The sequence below is a fragment of the Onychostruthus taczanowskii genome, unplaced genomic scaffold, assembly GCF_017590055.1.
Source record: "Onychostruthus taczanowskii isolate IOZ18803 unplaced genomic scaffold, ASM1759005v1 scaffold4, whole genome shotgun sequence".
Classification (NCBI taxonomy): domain Eukaryota; kingdom Metazoa; phylum Chordata; class Aves; order Passeriformes; family Passeridae; genus Onychostruthus; species Onychostruthus taczanowskii.
Window position 1 is genome coordinate 3,237,278 of NW_024501459.1, and position 19,348 is coordinate 3,256,625.

A 19,348-nucleotide genomic window follows, 5' to 3' on the forward strand; every position below is an offset into this window, starting at 1 on the left:
GAGAGGCAAGAAGAAAAAATTGTTTTCAAATACAAGCCTCTATCTGTCCCAAAACACTATTCCCAGGAAATAAATTTACAACAAAAACAAAAAAAAAAGCACAAAAAAAAAAAAAAAAAACCCCCAAAAAAAAAAAAAAAAAACCCCCAAAAAAAAAAAAAAAAAACCCCCAAAAAAAAAAAAAAAAAACCCCCAAAAAAAAAAAAAAAAAACCCCCAAAAAAAAAAAAAAAAAACCCCCAAAAAAAAAAAAAAAAAAAACAAAAAACAAAACAACAACAACCAACCAAGCCATACAAATGCAACATTTTGGAAGTTAGTTCTCTGTTTTGCTGGGTTTTTATGCTTTAACTTCCCCAATCAAGGATTTCAGTCTACTTGCACCCACTTAAACCTTGAACACTACCTACAATATGCACTTAAATTTAGGCACAAGACCAAGAACAAGGTAAACACCAGGAAAAACTTGAGTTAATCTGGACAGTACTAATTATTCTAATCAGGCAAACTTCAGTTTTGACTGGAAATCCTTTAAGATCATTTTTCGAGTCCTTTAACAATTTCTCAGTTACAAAGATCACATATATAAATGAAGACTTATTTTCTATTTATTTTCTATTCAGCCTCTAAATACTGACATACAATAGGAAACTAACAACCAGCACATCTCTGTATGCTCTATCTTACTAAATAGCCTTTACATATCATAATTCTGTAGATATTTTAGCCTTACAAAAGAAAAAGGTTCTACAAACATTCACATAACTGCATTTTTTTGAAGTGCACACTGCAAAGCATACCTAAGGTCCTGCACGCTCTCACCAAGCTTGTCCAGTAGAAATTTGATATCTTCACTGATGTCTTCATCATCATATTTCTGCTGATCCAAATTCTCTAGCTGCTTTAGAACCTTACACTGAATCATGGCAAGAGCATATTCTTGGCGAGTTTCTCTCTCAGTAGATTTCTCTAACAAATTCTAGGGAAGTAAAGTTGTATTTATTTTGTTTAAGAACAGACTACTTTGAAACAAAGCAGAATTTTAAAGAAATACTCTTACTGGAACTTTATAAATTACTAAGTCACAAAACCGACCGCTTCCTGAAATAATCTCTTTCTTCTATAACAAAGTACTAATTCACCTGTTTTGAATATTTTCCACATAAAACTGAGGTGACTACAAATACTATTCAAAGAAAAAGGGCAGGCTTATATCTCAAATACCAGAACTTCCACTATAAACAACCACTTTTATCTTGGACTATCATTTTAGTTTTCTGTGCAGCAATAGCATAAGGCAGAGAGCCTTTAAAAAAAATAACCTGAAGTCTTATTTCCAATTCAAAGTTACCATCTGGATTAGATCAGCTCTTTTCAAGTTTGGGAATATTCCAACTAGACATTTTTAGTTAAACAGAAGCTTGTTGGTAAGACTGGAAGTATAAGCACAGAATGCAGTAGTCAAGTTCCCATATCATCTAGTCATTACATTTCTACTCAATTTTATCAGCTTTCAATTATATTTTTCAATCAGAGCTGGCCACCTGCACTTTTTGATAAAGCTGAAAACATGAATTTTATACAAAAGACAAAGTCCTTAATAAACAGAATGGGTATTCATATAAATAGCACTTAATATCTGCCAGAAATAAGCAGTGAAACTATATAGAAGGAATTTACCTGCATCACTCTTGTGACAGAACTATTACACTTGAGGTTCTTTTATATCAGACATCCTATTAGTTACTGAAGTAGAAACTGCAAATCAATTTTAAAACTTGCAAACTAAATATAAGTCATATTACTGCTTTTAATGGCCTTATACAATTAGCCTTAATGTGCAAAAAAAGGCACCCCAGTTTCTACTTCAGTAAGAGAACTAAAAGGTAATTCACAGAAAGTAATGTTAATTTACTTAGAGTTAAAACTGCTAATGAGAGCAAATGAAAAAATAATGAACTTTAAATAAGACAATACAACAGGTTCAAGGAGCAGGTGGAAAAGGTTCCAAAGAATTCCTAGTTAAGATAATTGCAAGCAGATGTGGAAGCTATTTCCAAGTATTATTACCTATCTCATACCATAGTGAGATGCTCAAGCTTTTCATAGTGAATTTGAAAGGATATGTTAAAGTAAAAACACAAACACGTGACTATATAGAATGGATCAGTAAACTACTCAGTAATAAAAACCAAAATCTTAAGATACAAGATTAGTTCTAGGCAGGAAACAGATGTAGAAGGGGATAAAAGTATGAAAAATAAGGGGATAAAATAATAGGTAGAGAAAACAGTAGATTCAAAGAGAGAGGAGTCCCCAATACTTATTGCTTTATAGAAAAAATTATTACATTTGCAGTTATATACTTCAGGCAACAAACTTGACATAAAAGTGAAATATGTCGAATTAGGAGAAGTAGTAGAGAGGACATCCAAGTTGCCAAGACTCATGGAGCACTTTCTGTAATGCATAGACAGACTGGGGAATCATCAAGCCTAGTGTTTTATTCAATTCCCTCCCCCAGTTCCAGAAACTGTGGCATCTCATACAGGAAAAGGACTACCTTTCCTCTGCTACCTATATTAATTTTGCCTCAGAACTCACAGCTCTGATGTCTAATTTCTAATCTATTATGTTCCTGGCTGCCAGTTAACAACTCATCTTCACGCCAACACAAGTCCTTAATGTTGGAGAAAGGAAACAGCTAAGTTACATTCCCCCAAGCCTGTAACAGAAACAACTTATTCTTTCTTAGCCTTTAAAAAAAAAAAACAAAGCTTCATTTTTGTCTCCTCTTGCAAAACACAGTAGATCTAAGAACTAGCAATTATTTCTCCTGTATTTTTATGACCTCAGAATACGAAGAAACTAGATATTAACTACTGAGCTTCTCAGCTTCTTTTTCTCTTTTATTTTTTTTTCCAATTTGTCTTGCAATATGTCAATATGCTTCATCCTAACATTAAGATCTTTAAGAACACCACAACATCTAGAGAGTAAGAACAGTAAGAATATACAGTAAGAATAGCTCCTACTGAAGATTTCATACCACTGTACTCCTTCAACAAGACAAACAGCAGATTCTTATGATCTGCTTTGTCCAGAAATATTTCACTGGCAGATGTTTCCAGATAAAGAGACAGAGTAAGCACCTTCACACAGCTTATCATTGCTAATCAGCAAGTCAGTAAGCACCAATTTCCCTCTCCCCATTCTAATGTGCTTGCTATTGGAACACTTACTATTGGAACACAATTCACATGCAGGAAAACAAACAGCTTCCAAGACCTGCATTTCCTACTCGGGATACCAAGTGCTGCTTGAAAAAACAGCATTACAAGTTGTTACAGCTTTCCTGTATTAACTCACATGACACTTGGCAAGCATGCACATAAAACTAGTAACATCCGTGAACATAAAATGGCACTTTCACAGTAAAAACATCAAGCCTAGGTACCTAATAATCTCATATAACACCAGGAATTTTCAGGTAATGCAGACACAGTAAGTCAACTAATCATTCTTACACAGGTATTCTCATCTGCCTTTACAGAGCCACCAAGAAAATATTTTTGGACTAGTAAATAAAAATAAGTTCTCAGTTGGACAAACACATGCTTTCAAAATAATACTTTGCTAATTAAAGCTTCATAAGGTAAAATTTATCAGCTATTAGTAACTCCAGGGTTTTACAGTAGTACCAGTAGGAAAAAACCTTGAATGAAAAAAAGAGAAATCACTAGTGCTTGTGTTAACATTGGTCTTTTTAGTCAATCTTATTTTAGGAAGGCATTGAATAGCAAATATTTATTAATAGCCTACATACTACCACTAGCAAAAATTCAAGTTTACAAAAAGACAAAAAAAAAGACAAAAAAAAGACTAAAAAAAAAAAAACCAAAATCTACATATTACCACTAGCAAAAATTCAAGTTTTCAAAAAGAAAAAAAAAAAAGACAAAAAAGACTAAAAAAAAAAAAACAAAAAACCCCAAAAAAACCCCATAGAGTTAAGCTTTCAATCAGCTTATTGATATGGTCCAGCAGAAATAACTGTTCATCAGTGATATTTGAGACCTGGGAATTTGTGAGAGAAGCACAGCACGACTGCAGTCAGCAGGTACTCACCCGAAATGCTGCGAGGATGATCCTGGTTACTTTCTCTTTGACAGATTCCTGAAGAATATCCGACAGCACAGGGACGATATTGTACCGACGAAGATATTCACACATTTGAGGGCTAAATGCCAGCAGCCACACACAGAAAATCATCTGATACTGGAGCTGAAAACCGCATTTGTTGCTCAAGACGCCCATGATGCTAAAAAATTGACATTGTACACATTTAATTTTTAAATAACGACTAAATAGGTTGCATTGCTCCAATCTGAAACATTAAAAGAAATGGTAACAACTTATTGGAAAGAGCTGCTGAGTATGAGCATACAACACACATTTCACAGCAACCTGCATCACTATTAATCATTGTATAAGCAGCTTGTTCAGAAAGCCATCTTTTAAAAAGATGGTTTTTTTCACATTAGCCTTAGAGCCATAAAGTAGCTTTTCCCATTTGAACTGATGTGGTACTGTATCCATCTTCTGGTTCACCAAGTCAGTTTTTTTACTGGTATGTTTAAAGCATTTGTCATTCTGGAAGAAACAGAGAAATCTCAGCTACTCCTTCAGGCTTAAAAAGAAATAAATGGAACAACATTACACAAATTCAGCCTTGTTCCTTAATTGTACTTGTCCACAGAAGTGTCTGAAATGAGCTGAAGCATTCATTATTTAACAGCAAGTTCTCAGAAAATGGCTTATAGATACAAGTATACAAAGTACTGCTAGGAAAATAACAGCACACAAGATCTTCAAGAAGACATCATGCAGCTGAAGTTTTGAAAACGTAATAAGTAATTTACAGGTCAAATTTGAAATAGATAACTCAATTTAAAATTTAAAAAATAATCTATATTCAAAATCACTCTTATCAAGTTTAAGACAGGTTCAAACATGGTGAAGCACAGGCTTATTGTAATGCTTTAATACTTGATTAAAAAGCTTCCTTGGTTTCAGCAGTATCATCTTGACACACAGGAACATCACTTGAAATTTTACTTCACTAGGAATTTTGACTTTTCTCCATTTCAGTGTAAAGGGATATTTTCCATTAAAGGGCAAATTACGTACCAACCATCCCCAGTAGAGGCATAGATGGCAGAAAAAAATATTTATAGGCAAGCATTTTTTAAATAAGATTAGTGCTGAAATCCTAGCCTAATGCAGCTATTTATTAGGAGAATTGGATAAAAGACTGACCTACTTGAAGCCATATGTGGAAAAAAATTGGTCTTAGTTCTAGAAAATGTTTCTCCTTTCACTAATATTTTCAGACAAAGAAATTTCCAAACTCAAAGACTAGGATGATTAGCAGAAACTCATTTCATTAGTCCTTGTTCTACCAAAAAATAAACAGAACAGCTCTACTAAAAAATAACAGAACATGTTCAGCTGAAGACAAATGATTATACTCCCATTCAGATACACACTTAAGCAGTTCTTCTTGAACAGGGAAGTGACATCAATGCCTCAACAGTACAAGTTTCATTTGTCTATTTGACTCTGTTAATGTTTGAAAACAAATCTCCTTTGTAGGTAAATAGAACAGCTGTCTATTACAAGAGAGTTCTATTCCAATAAAAGGCCACTGGGGAATGTACTACTGTAAGTGCATGTGTATCCATATAAATTGAAATAGGTGCTCACCAATTTACTCCATCTGCTTCTACCCATGCAAAGCGGTATTCATTGACCCTGAGCATCAGCTGCAGACATCCAGCAACACACTGTACATACTGGGAACTCTGGGTGAAAAAAAGAACACTTCTTACCAGAAGAGTCAGGTAGCAAGAGCTACAAGTACAGAATAGTCAGGTAGCAAGAGCTACAAGTACAGAATAGTCAGGTAGCAAGAGCTACAAGTACAGTTTCTCTGATTAGGCTCTACTGGCATAAAAGGAGAGAGTTCTGAATATTAAAGCAGTGTTATGCAAGCAATACCACTTTACATTATCAGAACATTTGAACATGCCTTCCTTCAGTATCCATGAATGAAAGCTGTCTTCTGTTTGAATAAAGTTGCCAGAGCATGTTTCTCTCTCTTCTTACTCAATTGTCAGCATTACCTTCACTAATACTAACCATACATTAATCAGAAATGCTGCTGATAAAATGCTGTTTGCTTTTTTCATCCTTATAAGCCTTTTCATTGAAAGTCTCACGGTAGCTCACTCACATAACACAAGATCAAACCTTTCCAACATTTAATGAAGCAAAGAAGTTAGGCAATCCCATATGAAAAGAAAGGAGGCAATAAACAGAATTGAAAATAAAGAGTAACTCATTCTGTGTCTCTCTTGAGAGATTTAAGTCCTTTATGTAAAAACTAAGTCTGTGCATCTGGGCTCATATCATCTAGAATATCAATTTCCCTGTGAACGTATTAATTTCCACACTCCATGCAAATAAAACAGCTATAAACACACAGACAGCTCTCCCTCTCCAAATAATGCATTAATTTATCTGGATCACCAACCCATTGAACTTGGAGTTTTCCTTTTAAAGAGTCTGTCATAAAAGCATTGTCTTCTAACACCATTCTAATTGAAATTTCGTAACAGATTCCAGTTCTCATTTCCTGTATAAAATGCTACAACTGCATCTCTAATTTACTCTGAAATTAGCCAAGACCTGCTTGAAAATCCTGCATAAGCTAGATCTGAAACCCGAACACTAACAAAGTTAATACTTACCCACTTTAATGACCCTAAAACATATTTGCACTCTGCTCCTCTGGGACCCTGCCATGGCACAGTACATCCATGCAGTGCCACAGTGCAACAAAAACCGATTTCTGAGCATGTCAGAGAAGCTCATGGCTTCATAGTAAGTGCTGCTGTGTGCCATAGAACTTTTTACTCTTTATGGCTGTATGACAGTCTAACAAAACCTAACACTATGGAACACAGATCTGCACATGAAATACTGAAATGCTTCAACTTATATGCTCAGGCCATTGTTTTATGCCCTACCCATAGTCATGAATAACAGTCTTGATTTAAGAGATTTCTCCTCTACAGCAGCTAACACTTTAAAGCCACGACTAGACTTTGAAGAACAACAAATCCCAAGTTAAGTCTTCTGAGAAACTGTGACCACTTTCAGGCTGCAAAACGAACAAAAGACCAAACTGAATTCTACTCCACATTCAAGAACTATGATAAACTGCCTCATCATGCCACAACACCACAGAAAATCCAGTCAGGATGATAATTTGCATTTGTTATACTGCCAGTTCATCTCCAAGCTCAGCAGCTTTTACAGCTACATGAAATTCAGTATTTAAAAGAATGTTGACGCTAAAAGGACAATCTGTTTTCCTCTGAATTCAAGCTATTCAGATATGAAAATCTTACAGCTTTGAAGGCACTCCTGCAATTTCATGCTACAGAGGTTTATAGGCAATATCAGCTTTAATATCTGGTGTGCCCTTTTCTGAGTTCTGTACAGCACAACACCCAAAAGCTTCCCAGTTTCAGGTTTCTTCTACAAGTCAAACAGCTCAGTGGTAAACAGACAGTACTGAATCACAGAATCATTTGGGCTGGAAAAGACCTCTAAGATCACCAAGTCAGGGACTTAACATTACTTGAATATTAAATTAGTTTTATATAATTTTTCAAGTTTTAACAAAGAGAATCCTAGATACATCAACAGCTTTAAAAACACAAACTAACTTGAAAAATATACCACTTCCACTGCCAATATTCTATGTGAAATGAAGTGTTTAAAAATACTTTTGTTTCTTGGCGCCATCACCTGGCACTCTGTTGTACAGTTCTGAATCCAAGTACTTCTTATCACTGGCACCAGAAGAGATCTGCACCTTAATCCGAGGAGTGAACATCACCTGCCCAAAATAGCAGATTGACAGATTTCAAAGATATACTCACATCAGTTGTGGAGACTGTTCCTGTATCCACAGTACCCCCTGTACCACGTAGCTTCTAGGGAAAGAAAAAATAAACGTTTAAAATCAGTTATTCTTCACCCTTAAGGAACAGCTGTTAACAAGTTTCTTTCAGTTCTGCAATGTTTCTAGCCATAAAAAAATTAGACCCTATTAGATATTGCTCCTGCTTAATATATTACTGTAATATACGGTACTTATTTCCCACACACACCTCATGTCTAGAAGAACATGCTTGGAACTGATCTAGTACATCAACATTTTTAATTATTTAAGTGTGGATTGATTCAAGATATTTATTTATCTTAAAATTTGCAAACTGTACTCTTGCATCTTTCTGAAGGAAATTTCAACTTTAAGATTCTCCTTCCAGAGGACAAAAATAAAATTCCTTTTTAATAAGCCCAGTTTAGAAAACCATGAAAAATATACCATTAATAAATCTACTGAATGTTTCTCGCCTCTCCAGAATCCACTTCTACTACAACACTAAGAGAATGAATGACAACATTGTTTTCTGAAGGAAAAATGTCCAAAAATGAATACAAAGGAGAATGATTCATCTTTGAAGGCCAAGCCAGAAGTCAGCTAAACCATAAGAAAACTGTCCAAATAAGTCAGTTTATTCCATTTCACGACACAGGACTAAAAGTAAAGGTTTTGTACTACTTTGTACTACAGTAAACTGGAAAAAGTTTTGATATTCAGTTTCTGCTGCCATGTTATTTTTCTTCCCAGCAAAAAACTCTGATAATCAAAATAGTAGAGGCAAGACAAAAAAAACCCTCATCTCGTACTTTCTCAGTGTCCAAAAGAAAAAAACAGTGTTAACCAAGAGAAAAGGCAAAAAGCTTTAGCATTAATTTACATTTCAAGGACTGGAGTAAAACATTTAAAATACTAAGTTAAAAACTAAGGTTTTGAATAAAGAACATTTAGCTTTAAAAATTACAAAGTAAAATCTCATTTTAAAAAAAAGCAAAACTAAAAATATACCTCTTGTTTGTACATTTATACATTCATATTCTTGTAAAAAGTTTCCAAAGTTACTACAAAGTTTAAACAAAAGCAGCTTTTTACCTGTGAACTAAGCTGAGTTTTAATCCAGTTGAAATAATAATTCAAGTCACTGCCTTCCATAAGCTCCCTCCCCCAAGCAGCCAGTTTGGCAATAATTCTTGCTGCCTAAAAAAGAATGCAATAAACCGATTTTTCAAACACAGCAATTTCAGAATTCAGTGAGAAGTTCGGTAAACTTTGGAAACCAATTTTAGATAAAAGATAGTCCCTTAGAGAAATCTACCTGTTTGCTATGTAGGAGACTCTTCATGCCTGTTAGCAGTTACCTGTAGCTGTTGAAGTCCACAAGGCACCAATAAAGAACTCAGAAGGAGATGGAGGGATGCAGTCGATGGGCTACTGCTGCAGGACACCACTAGAGTCAGAAATCAATCTAAAGCAAGGCACTTGATGGCCTAACACATGCAGGCTTGATTTAAGCAACTATGGCATATGCCAATACAAATGGTAACATGGTGTTGAAGGTTTTTTTGTATTTAGACTGAAGGAAGTCAGCTTCAAAAAGGGAGAAGGTTCAAGCCCAGAAACAGAAGAGCAGAAAAGTAAAATAGAAGGTACAATTTAAGAATGAAGTTGGGGAGTAAAAATGTGGTCAGGTTAAGAATTTTCATGATGCCTATGGCTTTAAGAATACTTAAACAAGAATATATTTCTACATCAGACTTTCCAAATTATATTTGAAGTAAATCTACATTGCAGGCTGCAGTTAATTTGCAAAAGCATTTGAGCCAGCTTACATATAAAGAGGCAGTGTAACCAAGAAATTAAGGAAGCAGGGGTTCATTTGCATGCACACAGTTCCATGATGCAGTGAGGACGCTATTCCAGCCACCTTTCCACCTTACTACATTCACATGTGCAGCACCACCACCACTGATTCCAGAGGGATTACAAGTATGAGTCTGGAACAACAATCGTTACACTAAAATGTGTCAGATCCCTTTCTTAATGCAAGTAAGTCACCCTAAAAAATCCCACCAGCTTTAAAACACAGCTCTCTAGTCAAGCATTCTTCTGAGTTAAAACTGCCACCTGGCCCCTGAATGAGAGACCATTTATGCTTAGCAGAATTTCAGCCTACACAGAGGATGAGTATTTTTATCTGCCTCATCAGACATAATGATGTGATATCAAAAATCTTCCAGTGTGCATAGTAAGGAGAAAAATAAAATAAACCAAACAAAAATCACGCAATCCTAAAACTTGGGTTTGAAAACATTCATGTGCTTAAAAAAAACATGCACTGTACTAAAAGATATAATAAGGCAGTAAACCTAGTGGATCCACCTGAAGTGGATTCACTTCACGTAAGATTCTGTGTCTTGTTAAATTATTTGTATATTTTTGCAGTACCTAAAGAAAACAATATCTGAATAACACAAATCTGAGTAGAGAAATGCTGACCATCAAAACTTCCATACCATATGTTTAAAAAACACCATTCCAGGGCAGACTAAATAGTTTGCACTGCAAGGGTCTAAAAATTATACTTTACCTGCATATTTGCACAGTCAGCATTGTCTGACTGCCCAAAATGCAGTTTTGTAGGATGGGTCTTCAGCAGCACTACACCAAAAAAATCACAAAACAAACTGCATTGGCCAATAAAAAACCCCAGCCACCTCCTCCCTCAGCTACATCAAGAAAACTGATTCACATCCATGCAGTCAACCTGATTAAATAAATAAATAAATCAATCAAGCCTGACATTTTTCTTGAGAACGCAGCAGTTCACTGCTCAAGTTGCAGTACAGCCCCAAACACAGTTGCACTGGCCACACCCCAGGGCAAACCCCAGGGCTCGCTCAGGGTCCTGGAATCCTTCCACCAGTTCTGCCCCCACAGCCTAATGCAGACCAGGTAGTGGGTTTCTAGTTTGAGTCTCTGATTTGACTCTACCATATCATTCCAGCACAAACATACGCAGTGTAGAAAAATTCATAGCTGTGCAGTTTTCTCTTCCTCAAGACATAATATAAGTTTCACTGTTGGAAACTGTGGTCTCCACTAGGAATTTACAATAATGCAAATGTATTTTTGGCCTACAAGAAAAAAAAAAAAAACTGCTGAGATGAAATGTCCAGTTCTCACCACTGAAAACAGAAGAATACTGAGATTCCAAAAAAGGTGCTCCATATACAGGAGCAGCAAATAGTAGTCAAAGCATTGCAGAAACCATACACTGCACACAGCAGCACTGGGTTTGGCTGGGATTTCTCTTCACAGCAGTCCATGTGATGCTGTGGTTTAGACTGGTGTCCAAAACAGTGCTGGTAACGTATCAATGTTTTAGCTGCTGCTGAGCAGCACCTGAACAACATCAAGCACTTATCTGTTTCTCACTCTACACTTCCAGTGAGTCAGCTGATAAACTGAGCATATGACAAAATAAGGTTCATCAAGGTAAAGATATTTCCTTTGCACATGATGAGAATTTATATTCCAATATTTGTACAGCATTGAATGGAAGTTGTGATAAAAGATTTTCAGTTATGTTTTACGGTACTTATTGTTCTAAAGTCCCTGCTTTTCTGAATTGTTAAAACCTGCCCTCATCTCCCAGAAATAAACCAATGCAAATTAACAATGTTACTTTGCTTTTTAAAATGTGGTTAGATGAAGTTTTTACTAAGAATGACTCGTCTAGACTGCAAGATGAAAACTTTCCAGTCCAGGCAGAAGTTTAGTTTCAAATTTCAAAATCTCCTAAAGAAAAAGAGAGCCAGCATTTTTCTCTACCATCTTCAGAGACAGGTTCATTTAAAACTTACCATATGCACAGTGAAGAGATCTTGTCGATTCAACATTGGCAAAAAATAGGACCATGCAGTGTTTTTACCACGTTTTGCATAATCAAAGAAGATGCAAACACGTTGATGATTTTCCTGTAAAAATTGAGAGAGGAGAAGATGATAGATTTGTAAAAGCATTCGACATAAAGCAGCTATTTGCTCCTTGGTATGTTGGCATAGATTATCAGAGTGTATCCTAGCTTGTAAGAGCCCACAGAAATTTTTCAGTTAGACTGAAAAATTTCTTGTGGATACAGCTCATTTCAGCACCCCAACATTAAGATGAGAGATTTGGGGTGGAGGAAACAAACCTTGAAGCCTTAGTTGTATCCCAGTACTGCAACACCTGCTAAGCAAAACCACATTCTTCTGAACATGCAAGTGGAGTAAGGCAAATGAGAAACAACATAAATGCTGTCATTTTTTTAAGAATGACACTACTCTTCATTGAACCAATTATGCTTGATTAAAGTCCATGCAAAGTTTGTAATGTACCGCTACTTCCACACAATAGCCTGTTGTTCAATTTCTACAAGTGAAACCTTAGGGGTGTAAATGAGCTTTCCATTCCTGTCAACGGGAAATGAGCTCTTCTCTCCTAGATCAGGCTGCAGCTGATTCAGCACTTATCTCAGGCAACCGGCATATCTGTAAGAGGACACTGCCACCAGAACTCTGTTCCTCCAGGGCTCCTAACCTGAGCCATAAGAGACCACAACTACCTGAGTCTGGGCACTGGGGACAGCATCTTTAAATATTTCCCCTAATAATCACTATGCAAAGCAGCTATTGCAGTTCTCTTTACAGCAAGCCAGAGAACAGACCACACAATCATGAAGGAAAAAGAAAAGCTCTGCTGTTTCCTAATAGCCTAGAATATAGACAGGCAGTCCCAAAAAATCTCACATTTGAATTCTTGCTTTTCCTCAAGCATTTCCATGTGCCTTCCAGTCAGGCTTCCTGGTGGATTGGAAGCTTTCCTTCTGAAGAGATGTTTCCTCAGTGAAGTCAAACTACTACCATCAAGTACACAACTCCAACAAAGAAAGGCAAATGAGAAACTCACAAAAGGACAGTATCTCAGTCTCCACTATGCAAAATTTTAATTTTCAAACTCCCCTAGCTATAAAGGCTTTTCTCCATCAATTCTGCACCCTGTTATTAACTCTAGGGATGAAGAACCAGCTAGGCAAGCCTCCTTGCTTGAATATGATCCATTAAGCTCAAGATAACCTGAATGTATCCATGATTCAAACAGTGACACCTTACTAAGCCTTAGAACTGCAACCAACCCTTCCTTGAAAGTAACAGTCATTACCTCAAAAAAATAAGTTTTCTCACTTTTACTCTTTCGATTCTCTTCCCCATCCCCCTGCTGCAGGAGTGGGTGAGTGGCTGTGTGGTGCTTAGCTGCCAGCTGGCATTGACCACAACAGAATTGTATCACATGGGCTGCAAATTGCTGCCCTGATCACTGACTGGGGATGTCACCAGTTATCTACCAGTCATAACCCTGACAGTGATCCATACTCTACATGGCATGCATAAAAAAGCACTCCAAAATGTTCTCAAAATTTGTTGTACAAACTATGAAATAAATAAAAGTAAGATCTCAGGAACACAGAGCCTTTGGTGAAAAGTTTTTACTCTGTGAGGGCTTGCTTGTTGAGAAATGGCAGCTTGATCAAATAAATCACTGTTAGCATCTGAATGTGCTAAACAGTCTAGCTAAGAAAGATCAAAGCTTACCAGATCAACAAGTTCAGTTTACAACATAACTAAGGAGGAGACAGACAAGCCTGGAAGCAGAAATGCTGAAATAATTTCAATATGCTGTCAGTCAGAAGACTTGTCTGGTTTGCTATTAAGGTGCAGGATCAAGACAGAAGGAAGGAGTGGAAAACTCCCCACGGCCCTGAAATATGTAGCGTTGCACCTTCCTGGGAAGATACTGACTACACTGATGAAAAGAAAATTCTGAAGCTCTCACATCACATCAGCAGTTGAATAATTTAGTAGCTGTCATTTCTGAAGAAGCATAATGAAGTTCAGGTGATACTGCAACCTGCACCAACTAGAGTGTAGGCTCTTAAAGACTGTGCAGTGTGACGAGGTCACTAATGCAAAGAAATTGTTTCAAGAATTTATCAGATGAAGAGAGTAAGAAATGTTTCCTCAAGGATGGCAGTATGCTAGCACTCTCCACCTTCAGAAGTGAGCAGAATGGAGATAATCTTCTGTGGTAAACACAACACTAATTTCATGTTTGCTAGCGTTCAAAAGAAATCTTTCTTAGAAAGGTCATCAAATCAGTAAGTAGAACTTCTGGAACAATCCTAGACATCCAAGTAGGCTTCTGTGAGCTCAAAACACAGTTGACATAATTCTCCCCACTTCACAACCAAAGCACAGAAAGATAATAGAAGCACCACAGTCAGTCATTATCAGACAAAAGCTGAATACTGCTACCTGCAATAGTTTTTACAAGTTCCAGATGTCAAAAGCAGCTTCAAATATTATTTGTTCATCTCATGAAACTGCAGCAAACATACTTTCTCAAAGCAAATTTTACTCAGAGTCAGGCCATGACAGGTCATGTCCTTGAACAATTTCTTGCTCAAAATGCTTGAATGTACTGAATTAAGACAAGTCAGGCAAAGACTGGAGATTTCATATCCACCACAAGAAAAATGGGTCAAGACTATTTACATGAGCATGTACTGACAGGACAAGGGGGAATGCTTCAAACTGGGAGTAGGTTTAGGTATTAGGGAAAGATTGTGAGGCATTGGAACAGGTTGAACAGAGAAGCTAGGGATGCTCCATCTCTGGAGGTCTTCAAGAACAGGTTGGATGGGGTTTTGAGCAACCTGGTCTAGCTGAAGGTGTCTGTAACCACAGCAAGGGGGCTGGAATCAAACATCTTCAAGGTACCCTTCTAACCCAAACCATTCTATGATACTGTGGATTCTTGTGTCTGGGCAGTCTGCAGAGACCCTGCCCTAAACTCGCAGTCACACCACCATTGGCCAATATGCTGCTTCCTGACAAGAATCTGACACCTTGAAAATGCACCATAAGGCACCACTGGCTGTATGTTCCAACCCCTGAACATGACCAAAACAAAAGTCCTGTTTCAGCCTTGCAGAGTGGAGATGTCACAGATTAGGAAACTCTGAGATAATGCCATGTGGATGCCTTCACACAAGCGTTCTATGCCAGCATTCCTGAATCCCTGAATAATGCAATCACACGCAGCATTGCAAAAGTCAGTACAGCCTTTAGGATACTGAAGCAGAATTTCTAAAGTGAAAAAGGCATTGAATTCCAAACAAAAGCAAATATGTAGTGTGCACCGATATGTCTATTCTGCTGTATCACTATAAATCCTGAATAATTTAAAGCCATTACATTTAACATTAAGAATTCCATACATGCCACTTCTGGGATAGGGTAAGGCCCAAAATACAGCCATGTCATAAAGTCAAGAAAAGCACATACATCTAACCACTTATGACAGAAACACTAGAGCAAAAGAGAGATTACTCAAAACTACTTTCTGTGACTACCTAGAACTATTCCATGAGTTCAAAAGTGAGCCAGTGAAAACATTACCTGTGGGGTATTAATTCCACAGCAGAGAAGATATCATCAGCTATCATCTACTGTAGCTGCAGGCTATGTGCTAATGCCAAAGCACATTAACAAAACAAGACCTAAGAACACTGACAAGTTCTGAAAAAGGGCAAGCAAAATGATGACTTCTCTAGCCACTGATGCACAGAAAGCAAGACACATTCCTCACAAAAGTAGCCATAATAAAGAGTTCTCACAGTGGGCCAAGGTTTGTCATCCAATATGTAAACCAAAACAAGGTATTCCCAACCCAGTGTCCCAATCAAAGAATGACACTGAAGATCATTTTTGTCTTCTCTGCTTCTCGATGTTTGTGCCACACTCGAAAAATGTAAAACTAAATGAGAAAAAGTGACCAAGTGTCCAAGGGTGACGTTACGATGACCTTTTGGAGGTTTTCTCCCAAATTTGCCCTAATCCAGGACACCAAGTTACAGAAAAGTAAATTGCTGCCACCATCACTAGCTTTTATCCCATTAGCCCAGATGTCAGGGCACTCACTTAGGGCTCTATTGTGCAGACACAAGAAAGAACACCATGGTCCCCATTTTATACAAACTGTGGAGAGGTTCACGCTTTTCAGCTTGCCTGTTGAAATACTGAACACTCACAGCTGGAATTAGAACTCACATGGTTCACCTCCTATGGCAATACCCTAAGCCAATAGCACTAAACACATTTCACTGAAACACTGGATCAAATATATCATAAAACAGAAGAGAAACTACCAAACACAGATAGTTTATGTGAATACTAGGAAAAAAACCTCACATAACTCAACCCATCTTGTTACATCACTCCAAATGCCTTCTCCTAGCCAACTTCAGAGCAAGGAAACATAAAAGCAGGATTATCTGATTGAGCAAAGCCTCTTCTTGAGTTATCCCAATCAGCTCAGCAGTCTGAGACCAAGTTTAATAACCTTCTCTTATAAGGCACTGTTGTCCACAGCTACAAAGAGCTGTATGCTACATTGAATTAAAAGTTCCTGATTTATAATCAAACCATGCAGAATTTCAGAACATGTTGTCCCAAACAACCTAACTTATGTGGAAATCTGAAGCTGCAGAAACTACACCTTCTTGCTCAGGGTAGCCAAATTAACACTTTCAAAGGAAAAGCTTCAACAACTTCATCTCCTCCCTATACCACAGCAAAGGGCTGAGGACACAACAATTTTAGAATTGTTTAGGTTGGGAAAGACCTTTAAGATCACCAAATCTAACCATTAATTTAACACTGACAAGTTTACCACAACATAAGTTGAAATACCAAATGCCAAAAGTATTTAGAATAAAATTCTACAAATTAAAATCACATAAAATAAAACCACTATGCAACACTACCCTTAACAACCAAGTTTTGAATTAAACATACTTGAGAACCAACAGACAAGCATAAAAGTTTATTTCCAGAATTTGAATATATTACAAGCTAAATTACCCTTATAACTTTAGGTCTAACATTTAATCTCTGAAGACAGGATCTGAAAATTTAAGAGTATTTTTAACACAGTATGAACACCTGAAAATACATGAATTACACTAAGGAAACATTCAAGCATGCATTTAAAGACTTAAAAATAATACAGATTATTGACCTACTTGCAGCATATCATCAACCATAGTCAGAATGTACTGAACAGTCTGTTCCTTGGAGATATGAGTCATCAAGTTTATAAATGTTTTAGCACACTAGAAAAATAAAAGAGACATTAAAATTAATATTAGCAATTGTCTTGTTCCTTTTGATAATATAAAACAGGATCTTATTAATTCACAGTTAAATCTTACATAAGTATTGAGCATCCCAACATCTTATTCAATTGCAGTAAGAGATGAATACATTTAACATTATCTCACAAAGAAAATTTTCTGTCACATTGGTTGCTACCCTTTACAAATTGTTTTAAGGCTTTCAAAATAAATAAGTACTTGCTAGTGAAAGTCACCAATATGCTTAGTTGCAAGTCAGATTAGAAAAGTCTCGCTCAATACCCCATTTTTTATGGTAGTGAGATCAAGTAAACTGACAGAACAGCAGCTGAAAGTACAAAAAAAGTTTCAGCCATTTGAATGGAGGGAGGAAGACAGGTAACTCCTCCGTCCACTTACTATATACACTGTAGAAAAATCTTTCTTCATCTTTGAAGAATGTTACAACTCCAGCAACAGGCTGAAATAATTACATTACTTTTTACACTTCCTCCTCCCCCATGACCAAATTCAGCTAAAACAGAAAGAAAATTGAAAGTTGAACTGCTACATTGTAATTATGTAGTGACATATAAGGTACACCACATATGTTTTTGTTACTATGCAAACCATCTATTAGATAACAGTAACACACCACAATTTGGAGAGAAGAGAAATACAAAACCAAAACAAACAGCCTAAAATTGAAGTAGAAAAAATGGCCATAAATGTTTGCGTGTTGAAAGTGTCTACTCTTCACCTTCCTCCCTGCCTCTCCCAGTCCTCTTCATGCCTGACATTCTGGGCTAGAACTTCAGGCTGAGATTCTACTGATTCAAACACTATTAAAGTGTCTTTGGGCATCCTGCCTGGTCTCCAAAGGGCAAAGGGCCAATTCAGTCCTGAATCAGCTCTGTCCAATGTAAAGGTCTCATATCTTACCATGCCTAAAATGACACGAGACACCCATGTCTAACTGAATCCACCTTAGCAGTCAATGGACTCCATGCTGTAACTAAATTATAATTGCTTAGCTACCTAAGCAGAAATCTTACTGGTAGCAGCTGACATCAGTAAACTATAAAGAAAAAAAAAAAAGAAAAAAATAGAAGTGACTCAAGTACAAGTGTGCATGATTAAGTTAACTGGGCTGAGGGAAGACTTCAGCTAGTTTGTCCTACAACAGAGTCAAAGGCAGATGATATTTAACAATTATTTAGTAGGTTTTAAAAATTATGAAACAACATCCAACCCATATCTAAGGAAAAATAAAAGAACCACAACAGCAAGCTTTATACTTATTCCAGAACATCTTAACTGCATGTATACAGTCAACAACAATAAAATAAGAGCAGATATGAATATTTCCTTCCTCCCCAAAAAAGACTTCATTAAAAGAAAGTTACTTGATTGCCTTCTGTTTGCAACAACTCCTGTTTTTCTTCTGGATTTCTTTTCTGTTCAAATCTCTGAATAAATTCACAGTCTTCACCTGAAATCATCTGACCTCTGAAAAACAAAACATTAAACTGTAAGTAACATGAATAGTAAGTTGGAAATAACTGTACTGGGTTCACATGGCAAGGTTCTGTTAGTAGGGGACTGCTTGGGTGGCTCCTACGAGAAGACACCAGAAGTGGACCCCTGTCAGACAGAGCCAGTTCCAGCCAGCTCCAGGACAGATTCACCACTAACCAAACCCGAGCCACTCAGTAACGACAGTAGCACCTCTGTGATAACATATTTAAGGAGTAAAAACTGCTGTGCAGCAGCAGCCATGAGACAGGACTGAGAACACGTGGAAGAAACAACTCTGCCGACTGCCAGAGCATTGCACAAGGAGGGAGAGGAGGTGATCCACATGCGAGAGCACAGATTTCCCTGCAGCCTGTGGTGAAGACCATGGTGAGGCAGCTGTCCCCCTGCAGCCCACGGAGGTCCTAGCTGGAGCAGAGATCTACCTGCAGCCCATGGAGGATGCCCATGCCAGAGCAGGCAGATGTGCCTTACAGGAAACTGCAGTCCATGCAGGTTTTCTTGCAGGACCTGTGACCTCAAGGGCCTGGAGCAATACATCCTTGGAAGACTGGAATCTGCAGAAAATATCCATGCTGGATG

General features: G+C 37.1%; 1 protein-coding gene across 2 annotated transcripts in view; it reads right to left on the bottom strand.

Moving 5' to 3' along the window:
- ATP6V1H (ATPase H+ transporting V1 subunit H) overlaps positions 1-19,348 on the bottom strand; it is a 48,530-nt gene that overhangs the window by 19,911 nt on the left and 9,271 nt on the right. For both annotated transcript variants that reach the window (XM_041412758.1, XM_041412757.1), the window contains exons 3-10: positions 18,637-18,739; positions 17,141-17,230; positions 11,880-11,993; positions 9,109-9,213; positions 8,012-8,065; positions 5,766-5,863; positions 4,128-4,320; positions 800-978 (exon numbers count right to left, since the gene is read on the bottom strand). In XM_041412758.1, the coding sequence (XP_041268692.1) occupies positions 800-978; positions 4,128-4,320; positions 5,766-5,863; positions 8,012-8,065; positions 9,109-9,213; positions 11,880-11,993; positions 17,141-17,230; positions 18,637-18,739 (936 nt within the window). The remainder of the gene's footprint in view (positions 1-799; positions 979-4,127; positions 4,321-5,765; positions 5,864-8,011; positions 8,066-9,108; positions 9,214-11,879; positions 11,994-17,140; positions 17,231-18,636; positions 18,740-19,348) is intronic.